At 37.3% G+C, this 15,815-nt stretch overlaps 1 protein-coding gene across 2 annotated transcripts in view; it reads left to right on the top strand.

Moving 5' to 3' along the window:
* The window catches only part of oxsr1b (oxidative stress responsive kinase 1b), a 76,626-nt gene that overhangs the window by 43,273 nt on the left and 17,538 nt on the right, over positions 1-15,815 (top strand). For both annotated transcript variants that reach the window (XM_017717715.2, XM_037533977.1), the window contains exons 5-6: positions 10,771-10,826; positions 14,606-14,715. In XM_017717715.2, the coding sequence (XP_017573204.1) occupies positions 10,771-10,826; positions 14,606-14,715 (166 nt within the window). The remainder of the gene's footprint in view (positions 1-10,770; positions 10,827-14,605; positions 14,716-15,815) is intronic.

Here is a 15,815-nt window from a genome sequence, read left to right as displayed (position 1 = left end):
GCAGCCTGATTTCCGCATAGACTCCAACATTGAGTAACAAAAAAAAAAAACGAACAACACTAAACTCCCGCCATACATATGAATTTGTGTACTTCCGTTGTGAGACACATAATTTGACCCGGGAACCATTTGAAATAATAACAAAGCTGCCTTCCTTTTCCCTTTTGTTTTTAATGTATTGTGTAACATAAGGATTTCTCTGTATGAGACCCATATATAATATAATTTGCAATATAGTTTCATTCATGTCCAGAGTTTTTTATTTTATGATAAGTAGTGAAGTATCTGGAGGTATCTATAAAAATCTTATTTTTTTCCAGCAATACTTTTCTTTTAAGGTTTGGAAATCATTTGACACTCATTTTCCAGTTAATAACACCATATTTTCACTACTCATGTAACGTCACTTGAATGCTCTGAGGTAATAGTGGATGCTTTGGGAGGCCTGCATGTGGTTGTGCGAAAAACTGTCATGCTTTTTTTGTTTTGCCAGTGAAGCCATTCATCTTGAAGATATGTGAACACTTAAATAATGAATTACATGTACTTGTAAGACCCTCAGGATTGTGTATCTGTATACATCAGGATGAGTCAAGAGAACCTTTTACTCATTGCTGTTATCATAGTGTGACTTCTTACCATGCAGCCACCCTAGAACTTCTAGTTCATCATTGCTTGAATGCTTCCAATTCATATCATCCCTGTTTGGTCACTTTAATATGAATTGGTTTCTTTTCATTTCTTGTTTTCCTCTGTATAGTACAGGGGCCAGTTGAAGCAGACAGTGTCAATAATTCATGGCCTTTTAGCCTGGTTAAGTACCTGCATCTTGCTAGCATGTGGCTCAGAATCTCAATCAGGCAGGACTCATCACTTTGCCATCATATGACTGGGAACATTCGTAGAAGAGCAAAAAACAAGGTGTCATTTTGTATTTATGCATAGTTTTGCTTTATTTAAAATAATTCCGCACAAATGAACCATCTGAACAGGCGGTGTCATACACAGGACCTTGAGGTCAGTCATATTGTGCTGAAATAACATCAATCTACACTTGAAGTAGGCTTGAGTTTTTGTTTTTTTTTTTGTTTTTTTTTTTCCCACATTTTTTTTTTTTTCTCCATTTTTGGAATAGTTTTGAATATCTAAAACCCAAATAGTAACTGGCTATTTTTGATGATCAAATTAGCTGCTCACTAACGCTGTACATTGAATGTTTAGAATAATAAAAAGTTTGAGTGAGAATTATGCCTGAAATGTCCATCCCTAATTTGAACTAGATGGACAAATGAAAACAATATGTTGCTGGATTTCAGAGGGATACATATTAAATTGTGCTCTTAAAAGAATTAAATTGTGCTCTTACTGCTGAGAAATTGGGATGGGTCAGAATTTGAGGTTTCAGTTAGTCATAATAATCTTAATTATTCTGTAGTAAATTATCATTTTTGATCATTTTACTTCTCTGATATTCCTGTATGTAAAAGCCAAGAGATGTCAGACTTCTATGCTCCACCAGAGGGCAGTGAAGAGCAGGAGATGTAAAGCTCAGCTGTAGCACATAGGAAGCATTGCAGAAAAGGCTTGAAAAGCATCATGCTTTAGGCTCATTTTACACACTGCTCATATAAATTTAATTTAATGTTTTTAAGCTTAAATGTAGGTGAAATAAGTTGATGTGATGTCAGCTGGTAAAATTATGTAATGTAGCATTTGTATGGTTATCTTAGACTTTATGCTACATTTCACAGCTGTAACTTTTGTGATCTGGTTCTGGTTTTGGTTTAAGGCAGTAGCTGAGTGATTTTGCACAGAAACAGTAAGCAATGCTGAAAAGTGTTGAGCAGTAGCAGTCTATGCACCTTCATTAAAAGCAGTGGTTTCCCAAACAAGGTTAGTATGTGGTCAAAACTGCACAGTCCATATCAGGAGCAGCCTTCCCCTCACTACAGGACATGTATCACACCAGGGTCATCAGCAGGGCCCACAGCATAATCAGAGACAGTACACACCCCTAGCACCCTTACCCTCAGGCAGACGCTGCAGGAGTGTCAAGTCCAGGACTACAAGACTGATGAACAGTTTCTATTCACAGGCCATCAGGCTGGTGAATACCTCATTCACTACCTCTTTCACCCTCAAACTCTGAACTGATTTAACTTTTGGCCAACCTTGCACTCAATAACTGCACCCTACTTCTGTTTACATCTATTACTTGCAGCATGCACTTTGTGAATCGCTGCCCTACATACTTGCACGTGCAACTTTTTATTTTCTTTCAACTTTGCACAATAAACTGTACTTTTTACTACTGTTTTTAGTGTTATTCTTTTTTTCATTTTTTTCTATTTTTCTAAGATTATGTTAAGATTATATTTGGTGAATGGAGGAACAGCAAAATAAGAATTTTATTGTATAATGTAACTGCCTCTTTCTGCTGTGCATATGACATTAAAACTCTTGAATCTTGATAGGGTGTTTTTCCAATGTTTTTTTTTTTTTTTTTTTTTTAAATGTATCAAATTTGATGTCCACCCCTGCTAAGAAACTCCTATGAAAGAGAAAACAGTCAGCAGTATGTGAACAAAAAAAACCGTAGTTTTTTAAATTTGAAACACTGGGGATGAAATAAGTATTTTCAAAAATTGGCTAAATCTTTTCATTTTGAAAAGTTTTTCCCATTGTATAACTATTTTACAGTTACAAATTCCATTTATGGGGCAGTTTCCGTTTGTCTGAGTTATACTGACAATACATTAACACTAGCATCTCTCAGATATGAGCTCACATTTGCTCTTGTTCATGTTTTGAGCTCCAAGCTGAAGCAGAGCCTTGAGCTCACAGCACTGCTGCAGAGCTTCAACTTCTGTAAGCCAGTGAATCTCATCACACTGAGTAAAAGCCCATTCTACTGAAAAAGTTTGTGTTGCTATTACTCTGTTAATCCAGGTCGTCTTCTTGGTGTTAGTGCATTGGACTTGATGTGAAGATTTGAGTGTGTTAAAACCTGTAAAAAATGTGAAATTATACAGTGTAAAATGCTGTTTGATGATGTTTTACCTGTGTGCCAGCACACCAGTATAACATTCACTCACACTGTGGCCAACAGGATTCACTGCTGTGGATGTACAAGTAAAACCAGGACTGGAGTTTTGGATAGAGATTTGCACAGTGCTTATGCAAACAAACAGAAAAGATGCAAAAATTTATTAATTCTGCGGCTTTCATGGCAGTTAATTCTCTATATGCTGTTGAAAATCGGCACAAGAAGCATGTGTTTGCTCTGTAATCTGGATCATATGAGTGAGGGGTGGGGTGGGGTGGGGTGGGGGTGACAAAGTATCTGGTGGGACGTCAGAAGGGATCACATGATATCCACTCTCAACCCAGCAGAATGCAATTAGAGGCTGTGGCCCAAGGCAGAACTCCTTTCCGTCTCTTTGTCCACATCAACGTGTTTGCCCCAGCAGCAGGGCTTAAAATGAACTCCTGACCTCTGTCCCTTACAGGTACATGATAAGCTTCACTAGCACCTTAGCCTTAAAGGCTTCAGGTGGTGCTCTAATTACTTGCATGTGGTTCACAGTTTCTCTTTTGTTTCTCTTCGTTCGAGTCAAATTGATTTTGTCGGATGGACGTTGCCAGAGCTGGAATGTGCCAGTCATCTAGGAACAGCTTGTGAACAATCCTGGCTGTTGGGGAAGCTGGAGAACATTGCTCGGGAAGCCTGTTGTAGCACCATTTGTTTGACTGGTTTGTGCTGTCACAGGTTTATGGTTACGTAGAAGGTTTGTGGCTTGAGAATGAGTTGTTGTCATGGGAACCTCAGGGTGAAAGTCAGTCCAGCTCATCTCTGGACTGTACAGAATGACCTCGCCAATGACGAGGAGCAGAGGGACCTGTTGGCTGGTATAAATCTTCAGTACACTTTCATAACGCTTACACCTGCATGGCCACAGGGAGCATTGACATCTATAAATAAATGGACCACTTAATTTATCCTTGTCCTCAAAGGATAGGCTTAGTGTTTCTTTGTATTCAGTGCCTTTGCTGAAATCCCCGTTTTTCATAATTTGGTTCTTTCAGACTGAATATCCTTGCTTTCAGTATTGTGTTTTTTTCGCTTACAACTACACAAGTGTATTGTGTGTGGAACAGTTTGTTTACAACACAGAATTGGACGAGTTTGATGAATTGTTGTTTAGAGCGCTGTGGAAGAAATATTTAGAGTTTTACTGGGCCTTTATTGATGCAACACATTGTGTTTGCTTAGTATTTTAGTTTTGAACCTCTGCAATGCCCTTACATGCAGTAAGCGTAACAGGTCCCACAGTGAAGATAAATTAACATGTGGTTTGTTAAGGGAACAGTGTTTTGCTTATATAGGACGGGACGCTTTATTTCTAAAGGACACTTTTATTATTTTAGTAGGCCATAATAGTTTGGCTAATTGGTACCTTGTGATTCTTAAGGCCTGAGCTAAAGGAATGCCGTACTTTATTACTGTATAGTTGGATAGTTCGGTCTAGAAAATACTTTTTGTGACCCTTTATATCCATATGTTTTCAATGAAAACGCAGTTTGTGGAGTTGTACTTCTGCAGCTCTTAATCCTGTTGCTGCCATTCAAAATAGTATTTGACCTTTTTGTAGAGTTGCCATTTTTCCTTCTGTTGTATTTGTGGAAGACTTCCAGGCTTGGTGTTAGCACTGAGGCATAGAGAATCCAGCTACAATCTTAAGTGGTCTAAGCTCGGCCAGCACTGGTTTAGCATCAGTCAGCCTTATAATTATAACATGGCTAAAAAGGTAAAAATGTATTTTTTTAAAAGGTTTGTGTATCTGTATGTTACACTTTCATAGACTTGCGCATTATGTTGAAGATATATTAAGCTAACAGCAAGTTAAGATACTGTTTTTACATCATGAAACAGTGTAAGTTGTAAAACATTGCATGTTCTGTAATGTAAACATCTTAATATGTTTTGTTCTGGGCACCTCTGATGATGTCATTGTTTATTGTGAGGATTGACTGGTCAGCTTGGTATAAGCAAGCAAACAAAAACAAACTGAAAACAAGATCAGACAAGACATGAGCCTCACATAGTGTCTTAAGGAGTGGATTTGCATGATTTTGTATGTATTAAACTTAGTGCTACATGCATGCAAGTGTTGGCCCTGCTGCTGTTTGGTGTAACTTTTTTGTTTTAGAATAACCCATTTTAATGATGACTAACCAGAAAGGCTGCTTCTGAAGGCACTTATAGATGTGTAATCATGTCATGAGCACTGTTATCAACAAAGCTATCTAGATTAAAAGCATTTCAAGCTGAAGTGGAAGCTTCTTAGTAAGCTAAAGTGATGTGGAATGTAAGTTAAGTCTCATGCAGTTGTGTAGGGAGAGGGATGCAGATGCAGATGAAAAGGCCTATGCTGTAGTAGGAGTGTTTCCACTGAGATAGGAGTTATCCATTAGCCTGCAGTGTAGCTTAGAGCTCCTTAGGGACCTGCTAGAGATGCCATGCCTACTCCTCATCTTTATTACCACTGTCAGCACCACACTTACATAACGGAGAGAGAGAGAGTGAGCGTGCATGCATGCATGCATATGTTCATGTTAGGTTGCACTACCATACATGCATGTGTAAATACAGTGCCTGTGTGGACCTGCCTCAGCTCGTAGTCATCAGGTATGCTTGTGGATGTCAGGAATGTTTCCCACCGCTGAAATCTAGGCGTGGATGGTACATAGAGTGAACTCCCTTTTTTAATATTTGACAGTGTTGTACCAGTTGCATGAAGTGGTCATCATGTTCATTTAAAATTCTCCACAGAGGAGAGGTCATCATTGTTGTAACTAATGTTTGCAATTTCTTCATCACTTTTGCAGATTTATAATCATATATATATATATATATATATATATATATATATATATATATATATATATATATAATGTATATATATATATATATATATATATATATATATATAATGTGTATATATATATATATATATATATATATATATATAATGTGTATATATATATGTGTATATATATGTATATATGCATATGTGTGTGTATATATGTATGCATGCATATGTGTGTGTGTGTGTGTATATATGTATGTGTGAACACACACACACAGTGGTGTTGTTTATCTGTTAATTGTGATTAACAATTAACAAAACATATTAGAGCATGACCCCCTAAATTGGCCACCCCCAGCAATTAGTGCCTCTTTTAATAAATCTTTGTGTTGTCACTAACCAAAAGCAGAGATATATCTGGTTAAAGGCACTTTTTCTTTTTTGTTCTTTTTCTTGATACATTTTTGACCTCTGTCCATGTGATTGTGGTTCCTGAGGGGGATTGTGTTATTGTGTGTGAGACTAGGGGCCCCTCAAAATGTAGCAGAGAGAAAGAGAGCGAGATTACGGTTCTATGTCTCTGGAGATCAGAACGAGGCCCCTTGTAGTAGAGAGTGTGTGTTTTATGACGTCTGGACCCGGCCTCGCTCTTCTGAGCATTTTGAGAAAATATTTCCTATGCTGCCCCCACTTGGACAGTGTGGGTCAGTCTCCTGACACATTCCAGCCAGAATTAGAAAGGCTAATGTATTCATGTATTCACTCCTTCACTGGCCTGACCTTTGTTTAGCAATTAGGCCCAAATCCCACCAGCTTTGGACTGAAACCAAATGAAATTAAATTATGCTGATACCTGAAAGGAATTTGATTATGTAATGCATGTTCAGAATCAGTTGCATTACTGTTTCCCAGGAGGCTTTTTGCTGTATTGATATTAGGGAGGGTGTCATATTGTCTGTTTTACCTTAGACTTTCATCACCAAGCCATTTACATCGATAATGTTGTGCTTATTAAAAGTCTGTCAGCTTCTCGCATCTGTCAACTATGAGCATTTTTCATGATGTAGTGTTGGGTGTTTTTAGTGAACATTTTAGCCATTTTTGCTCTTTCAATATCCACATTTTCTTTTAATGTAAGTTAATATAATGAGACTTTTTCTCAATTAATTTGAGTATTTCTATTAATGTATTTGTGAAATTTTCACACATTATGAAGGACAATGGTCTTGCTCTCATAATGTTGCAGACAGAAATAATAAAAAATGGTGATTTTTATTTGTTAATTACCTACCTAATTACCGTAAGTGATCTGTACCTGGTTGCTTGATTTGATTTTGTGATTTATCTTTGTTTAAGGTTTAAGTGAGGCTACACAGTATAAACAAACAAACAGAATCGGGGGGTGAACCCCAGCACACCATTCCTCCTGAGACACATGAAGCTCTTTTGCATCAAACTGCAACTAATGCAGTATCTCTGGACAGCTAAACACGCTTGGAGAAGAACACAAACGGTCTGTGATACATCAGCTAGAACTAATTCGTGTTGGCTAGAATAATGGGGAGAGGGAGGACAATCTTGAGCACCCAATTTTTTAAAATGAATGAACTGGGTAAGTTTATAATTACGCTGGGGTAGGTGTTTGATAAAAGCATGCACTTAATATCAGTCTTTTAAAGAATTTATCCTGTTTTTGTCACAAGGGCGCTCACACTACACAATCAGCTCAGTGAGAGTATTACGCCTGAGTTTTCATGTGCAAGAAGTACTTAAAACCAAAATTCTTGCTGTAATCAAGTGACACAATCAAAGATACACTGGATGAGAATAGTTTCTTTTATATATTGCAGAACCGCAAACTGGGGATGAATGTGTGGATGAGAAATGCAGATGTTACACTGAGTACTGGAGAAATATTTTACTATAAACTAGCAGCCGACATCTGGATTCATAATACACACATAAAGCTCCTCTGTCTGTGCAGTCTGTTGCACATGCAGCATCACTTGACCCTTTTTTTTTCCACCCTTATTGCTCGCTTTTACGTTGGCGGTCACCTTGCATTTGTTCGGTTATATTGCTGACCATCTCATATGTCTCAGTCGTTAAAAAAAAAAAAAAAAAAGTTTGAGAACATCACCTCCGGTCACTCTGGAGCTAAAGATGGACTCCTTTCCCTTCTCACACAAGCAGATGATTCCTTGTCGTCTGACATCTCTGTTAGACTTTCAAAATCGCTTTAGATCAGGGCGAAATGTAGCGCTGACTTCACGGTCTTTGAAATACTGAACTTTGTGGAAAAATTGTATGTCATGATATTTAAAAAATTTCATGATTAACGAGTGATTTTTATTCTCTAGTTCACATACTGTCCTGCACTAAAACCAATTTAACAGGACTGATTATGGTTTTGTTTGAATGAAATATGCAGTCAGTGTTCTTTAAGTACGAATGTTATTCCATGATATGCTCAGAAATGCATATTGTGTGTCACAATAACTAAAAATATGAAAACTCTACAGAAGGACTATTACAATTATGAAATTTTAGCTAATAGCATTGCAATTAACTACTAAGCCACGAAAAAACAATTCTGTTAGCATACATACTAAACACATTAGAATTAGTCAACTGACACCACCTAGTGCTGCCCTCCAAACACATCAGAGCACCAAGTTAAAGTTGTTTTGGTTCCGTCATGTGTCTCAGTGAACATGTTTACTGCTTTTTCTGAATTTATGCATTTATTGGACTCAACCCAACATCCAGTTCACACTTGCTTGTTGCTGCATATCACGATTGTGAAATCTAATGACTGTGGGAAAATTTACAGACGTCTCAAATTATTGTGATCTTCTCAAAGTTTTGGGTGTGTGTGGTTATGTAATAATTGTGCCAGGTTTACTCTATAGCCCCACTGTGACCACTTCACTGAGCAAGAGATGCAGTGTCAGCTGCTGGGGTCTTGATGTTATCTACAGTCCTATATCATAAGCTCAGTGAAATTACATATTTTGCTTTATTTGAATGCCCATTAATAAATGTTAAGATGAAAAACCTCACCCAACATTACTTTATGACCAGTCTTGCATTTCTGAAGCTAGCATTACTATATCTAAATTAGCCTTGCTTTATTTATTGTTTGTTAGAGCGCGAATGAAATATATCTGCTGGAAAGGAAATGTAGGTGTGGCCTGCCCTGTTTGTTTGATCTGTTGGACTTTGTTTATTGGTAGTGTAGGTAGAGTTTTTGTAATTTCCTTTCCCTTTCTTTTGTTAGTTAAGCTAGTTATATTTTTTTTATTGTTTTAGGCTCTTTTGTTTGTTATTTTGGGCCCTGGGCCTCCCTGAAGTTATATTTTCTTTATTTTTTTGGGTTCCATCAGTTGACTGCTGAGAACAATTTTGATGACTGGATGAAAGTGCAAAGCATCAAATAAATGATCAAATCTGTACTTGATGTTTATTATCACTGTAATTAATCAATAATATATATATATATATATATATATATATATATATATATATATATATATATATATATATATATATATATAAAATTGTATTTTTTTTTTTTGGTCTGGTCTGGCTTCTGGGTGGGCTGTCTTGCTTCCTCTTAGTGCGTCTTACCCCTAGGAGACGTAACAAGTAATATTGGCTCAATTTGATGACCCTTTTTTTTTTTCTTTTTTTTTTGTGTTAATAGTAAGGTATACATGGCATTACACCCCTATAAATAGACACATCCTGGGTTGCAACTGAAAGCTATAAAGAAATCCACAGTGTGCACTGAGGATTTTCAATAGGCCTAAACGCTTCAGTGTGGGAGTTAAATGAACTGCTTCTGACTTTCAGTTGGCTGGAAGGGCTTCAGACTGTCTAGACACACACATCCTCCCTGTCTCTCTCTCTCTCTCTCTTTCTTTCTCTCTCTCTCTCTCTCTCTCTCTCTCTCTCTCTCTCTCTCTCTCTCTCTCTCTCTCTCTCTCTCTCTCTCTCTCTCAAATCTTCTCTCTTCTCCAATCTTCTCTCTTCTCCAATCTGAGGTGACCTCCAGTGAGAGCTTTTATCGGGAGTCTGTCGCCATGACTACAGCAGGCAGGACTGTCCAGTTTGTGGCTTAGGAAAGGATACACATGCTGCACACAGCTGTCCTCAGCTGAACGTGCTTCTTGCCACTGGCGCTTGTGCTCTTGATTTGCTCAGTTCAGAATGGACAGACACGGTGTGAGGTAACGGTAGGGCAAAGGATTAGAGCCTTCAGTCTAAAATAGGACACGCTGACTGAACTTCCCTTTCAGAAAACTTCCAGTATTTGCACTTTGAGTTCAGTAGCGAGGTATAAACTCAGGCTGTTTTATGTATTTCTTTATATATTTGTTAACTGCTGTCTTAATTTCCTTCGGTCACAATCGTTAATAAAATTGCAAGGTTTAGATGTCCATAAACATGATATCTGTGGATTTAGGATGCACAGAAGTAATTTTCACATTTTCACTGAATGTGTCTTATTTGAATGTGTGACATTAGAATAACCAAACTATATGAAACCATTTAAAGAATAAACTAACTATATCAAAACCAATCAAACCATACCAATAATAATTGGTTTACCCAGAGTCAATATTGCCATGCTATTTTAAATCTGATCAGTGGTGGTCCAATTGTGGTTTGTGGTCCTTTTTTATCGATGCACTAGGTAGAGGGGTGCTGCAATTGTGCTGTAAATTTCGTCTGTATGTGCTCCTGTATTGTAGGTGTTTGTGATAAAATGTGTAAAATTATAGGTACTTGGAATAAACTAGCAGCTCATGGGCTACTGTTTATTCACTGTATTCTATTGTATGCTTTTGTATTTGTAAATCTCATTGTGTGTGTGACTGTGTGTGTGTGTTGGCAGGGATCTGAAGGCTGGAAACATTCTGCTTGGGGAGGATGGCTCTGTTCAGATTGCAGGTATGCTGTTCACTTTCCCATGATGTGAATGCATTCATTTACAAGCGGAATTCCTTTCCAGTCCAGTTTCCCATTATTCAGCACTCTGGAATGAATGAATTCAAACAAATAATTTCAAACAAATGAGATCAGTTTAAACACAAGGGATGTGTTTGTGCCAATATAAAAGGACACATACTGACTTGTTAATGGGCCTGGGGTAATGATGGGGTAAATTTACACATTTAGAAGCCCACATTAAAACTAAATCTACATTAATTATACTTTCAGTTCACCTGCAATGGAAGAACAAGGTGAACAAAGGGCTAATACTGTATATGATTGATGAAAACAGCTTTGAATGGCTCCTGAGTGGAGCACATGGCTGACAGCATGCTACTATGTAAGTCACTGCTGTTGTTGAGAATGGCTCACCACCCAAACATTATCTAATCAGCTCTGTTTATTATTTTTGACAGAGCTAATATTTCTTTCATTTCTACCGTTTCCTGCTTATGTGAAAATATGTTAAATATCCTCTGCAGAGAACACTTCTGCATATTTTAATGCACAATTGCTGTTAATGTGCTGAATTTAACATATTGGAGAAAAAATAAAACCTAAAATGTCGCCTTAGCAAAGTTGTTTGTTTTTTTTTTGTTTTTTTTCTTCTCTCTCTCTCTCTCTCTCTCTCTCTCTCTCTCTCTCTCTCTCTCTCTCTCTCTCTCTCTCTCTCTCTCTCTCTCTCTCTCTCTCTCTCTCTCTCTCTCTCTCTCTCTCTCTCTCTCTCTTCGCCCCCAAATGCAATGTGTTAATTTATTTTCACATTAGTGGGACGCTTTAAGAAGGAAAAAAATATTAGATGTGTCCAAAATGGACACAAGAACTAGATGATTCTATAATGATCAAGAAAGTTCAGGTCGCAGTGATAATAAAATTAAAATCCAAAATGACGTGTATTTGAAAAAGTGTGATCCTTGTCAGGTAACGTATTGGAAATTACTATAAAAAACAATAATTATTGTTATTATTAACTTCTTGGTGATTTAAAAAATGTATAACATTGAATAAAACATTTTAAAGGGCCCATATTCTATACTTGTTGTATTTTATCCCTAAAAGTCTACTTAGTCGATTTGTGGTCATCATTCATTTTTACGTGACCATTTCCAGCCTCTCTTTATCTCTTAGCATTATGAATTTGTTCTGTTCTGATTGGCTGCCAGAGCTGAAACAATCCTTATAAATTCAGCATGAATGGGTGTAGCTAAACTGCCTTATACTTTCATGTAAATATGTTGGATTTTGTGAAACATCACAGAAACAAGGAATTGCAAACAAGTTGTGTTTGCAGCTTGGTTTCCACAAATAAACAGTGTGGAATGAGCAGTGAATAGTATGTTTTGACACTTGTACAGTGTTTACATTCTACACGTAAATCCTTTCATTTAAAAAAGCAAGAGATATTTTGTTTTCAACAATGTGGGCCATTTAAAATAACTTTGTGTCCAATGTGTAGTATTTCCAGTTATTGAGTAAAATAAGTTATTTGGAAAAACCTGGAAAAAAGACGATGGTTCTTCTATGGCTTTGAGTTCTTTTAGTCATTTCTATCTTGGAGTATAGAAGAAATTAAGAGTGATCAGTGAAGCTCCTTGTTGAATGCTGTGAGTGGATGAGTCATTGCCAAAGGTTTTGCTGTTTGTTTAGTGAAAGGGATTTCCCAACTTGCAGAGACGTGTTGTAGGACGTGTTTTCTGCATTGTCTTTATCTGGGCCTTGACCTGAGTAGTTCTGAAGGGCTGGGAACTAGATTTCTTCTGTTTTTCCCACCATTTGTGCACGGAATCTTGCACAAGCAGTTCTACTAAAGTTTTTTAGTAGCAGTAAAAACATTTACTTATACAAAGTTAGTTCTCTCACTTTAAAGTCACTGTGTCTTTGAATACACGTGAAGAAGGAAAGGGGACATTTTCACTAGGCGGAGACAAATCCTTTGAAGATCAAAGTCATGGGAATGAGCTAAGTGTGTGGGGAGGAGAAAGGAGGTGTGTGTGTGTGTGTGTGTGTGTGTGTGTGTACTCTAATGACTCTCTTCTCATAAATTGTAAAGTGTGTCAGTTGTAAGTCCAATGGGGATTATTCATTCACTCTCAGCTCCTCTGAGAAAATCTCTGCTTGATTAAAGCTCAAAACAGCCCATTTTCCATAACCAAGACAGAAAGTCTATTTCTGTTTTGGTCACATTAGAACAGGCTTTAGACTGCCAATTATATTTGTTATTGTGTTTTTTACCACTTATTTTAATGATGTAGTTTTCTAAAAAGACCCAAATGTTTTGTCAATTTGAGAAGTGAGAAGAAGTGAAAACGTCCTCTATATGTGGCATTTTTCTGTATGCTTTCAACTTTGAGCACAAAGTTTGAAAGAAAATTAAATATAACGTATAATATGTGCTTTAACTTTTTCAAAGGCCACATTTGCACAGACTAATCTGTTCGAATTAATAAAATGTAATTTGACCTGGGGTGTCCAAAGTTTTGCGTATGACTGAAGTTTTCAAGGCTTCCAAAGTTCTTTTTGAAGAGGAGGGAAAAAAGTGAAAAGCTAGAACTCCCTACCTCCCATTCACTCTTACGGAGCCCCGCTGGTGACATCTTGTATAAATAAAATAATGCGTGGCTACTGAAGCAATTTATTGTTTTGAGTTGTGCTATATCTGTGTTACATATTCTGTGCTGTAACTGTATTTAGAACATTTTTGTCTATTCTTGTTTATCCCTATATGGTTGTGTTGGTCACACCTGTTACTTGTTCTGTATGAGCTGGGTCTAATCTTGGCATCAGTCCAGCTATATAGCTGTGTTAGCCCAATGTCTTAGGGGCTGGCTAGGTGTATGGTACCTGTGCACAACAATAAACTTCACTGTACAAACAACAGGCTGTCTCCCTGGATTCCCAAAGGGTTTGAATTTCTTCACTACTTAGTAAGGCAATAAGGCATGATCTCATTCCCAGGCCTTACTAAGGTGTGGCCACGCATTATGATCTCATTTCCACATATTAATAAGGCATGGCCATGTATTAGAATCTCATTTCAGTACCAATATATGGATGTTTATTCAGTATCGTCATTGTGCCGTTACCTGTGCCTCCTCGTACAGTCATTACTGCCCTGCCACTATCGTCTCAGGTTATAGATCTTATTGCAGATTTCAATAAATCAGTAATCTGTCTGCCTGTTTGTCCGTCCATCCATCCATCCATCCATCTCTGTCTGTCTGTCTGTCTGCCTGTCTGTTTACTCTATCTAATCTTCCATGCATTAATATATAATTATCTTTTTCCCCACACTTTACTAAGTCATGGCTACGCATTTCTACACGTGGCCACAATTTATTTTTTTTTATTTATTCATATGGGATGTCTCCAGCAAGGCTCCATACATTCTTGCAAATTCTGAGACGGCTGATTAATTATTTGCGTAAAATAAGCCACATAGTCATAACTACAGTTCAGAGGAATGAAATCAATTTATAAATATTCCGATTTATTTTCCATCAGTGTATAAGTCATGCATCGAATGAATGTGCTCAGGATTATGAGTGTACATTATTGTTCTATAAAATATTCAAAGTTTAGCATACGACTTGCACAGTGCACCACGTTAGGAATGCATTTGCTGTTTTAGTTCATGTTTATGGGTGGGGAAAAAAAAGCCCAGTCAGTCATGTCTCTGGGCAATTCCTGTCCCGTCTCTCTCTCTCTGTCTCAGTTCAAACTGTTTGTTCTTCCTGTAGACTTCGGTGTAAGTGCCTTCTTGTCCACCGGTGGTGACATCACCAGAAATAAAGTACGCAAGACATTTGTCGGAACACCATGCTGGATGGCTCCAGAGGTCATGGAGCAGGTAAGACTTCAACTACTTTCCCCTCATTCACTCACTTGCACAACCACTCACTGACCTGCTGAATCTCTACTCCATTCAACAAGAGTTGCAGTGACGTCTGGTTGTGATGCAATTTCACAGAAGAATAGAGCTGAGCAGAATCTGGTTCCACACACCACATGAGTGGAGAATCAGTGTTATAATAGTTAGACTATTCATTGGAAGGAAACAGTATGTGTTAGATATGAAATGACTACACTCCTGGTACCTGATTGCTCCCCCTGCAGTGTGATGATGCAGTTTTAAAATGAAATAAATTTCAGCTGGAATCCATGCTGCTCAGAATTCATGGGTGGGTGCAGTTGCAGGTTGGTGTCACACTTTCACATCTATATATTCTACAAAAATGTGGTTCAAAGCTTCTACATAGTTCACAGTACTACACCTGCTCAGGTACTGTCAGTCTGACGTCTGATTTGAATAATTGAGGGTGCATATTGATCCTCTGTTTAATTTACATTTATTTGATAGACTTCTCACGAGTTACAGTGCATGCTCATGTTGTCTTAGCCTTGGCTATAGCCCTATAAAATCTGTTTCATTACTGTTTTTTTTTTTTTTTTTTTTCTGGTTTATTTTGGATTCTTTTAACTTTGTCATTTAACTGTAAAACAGCTACAATAGCAAGCAATTGAGATGACTTTTTTATTAAAACTGTTGAAATAATATTTAGCAACAGAAATAAAGGTTAGTCATAAATAAATTGTATAAATGTATGAAGTCATTTAAAACTGTCGCTCACTTGCTCGCTCGTTTAGAAGGCTGTGTATTTCCCCAAGGGGGCAGTTCTGTGCTAATTATTTGAAGGGAGAAAACCCACATTAGCAGGATTTAATGAATGCAAATGTTTTCTGTAATTTTTTTTCCTTTTTGGGAGTGTATGATGTAAAAAAAAAACAAAAAAAAAAAAACAAAGAATTAATTAATTTCACTTAATTACTGAATGTTCACTTGGAGCGTTATGCCTGGCTGAAAAAAAAGACCTGTATTGTTTGTAATCAGTGACCTGTTTTTGTTTAGATATGATTAATTCCCACACTTAACCTGGTAACCCATGAGCC

This window comes from Pygocentrus nattereri, chromosome 24 (assembly GCF_015220715.1).
Source record: "Pygocentrus nattereri isolate fPygNat1 chromosome 24, fPygNat1.pri, whole genome shotgun sequence".
Taxonomy (NCBI): Eukaryota; Metazoa; Chordata; class Actinopteri; order Characiformes; family Serrasalmidae; genus Pygocentrus; species Pygocentrus nattereri.
Note: the sequence above shows the minus strand (reverse complement) of the source record. Positions and strands in the feature narration are given on the sequence as shown.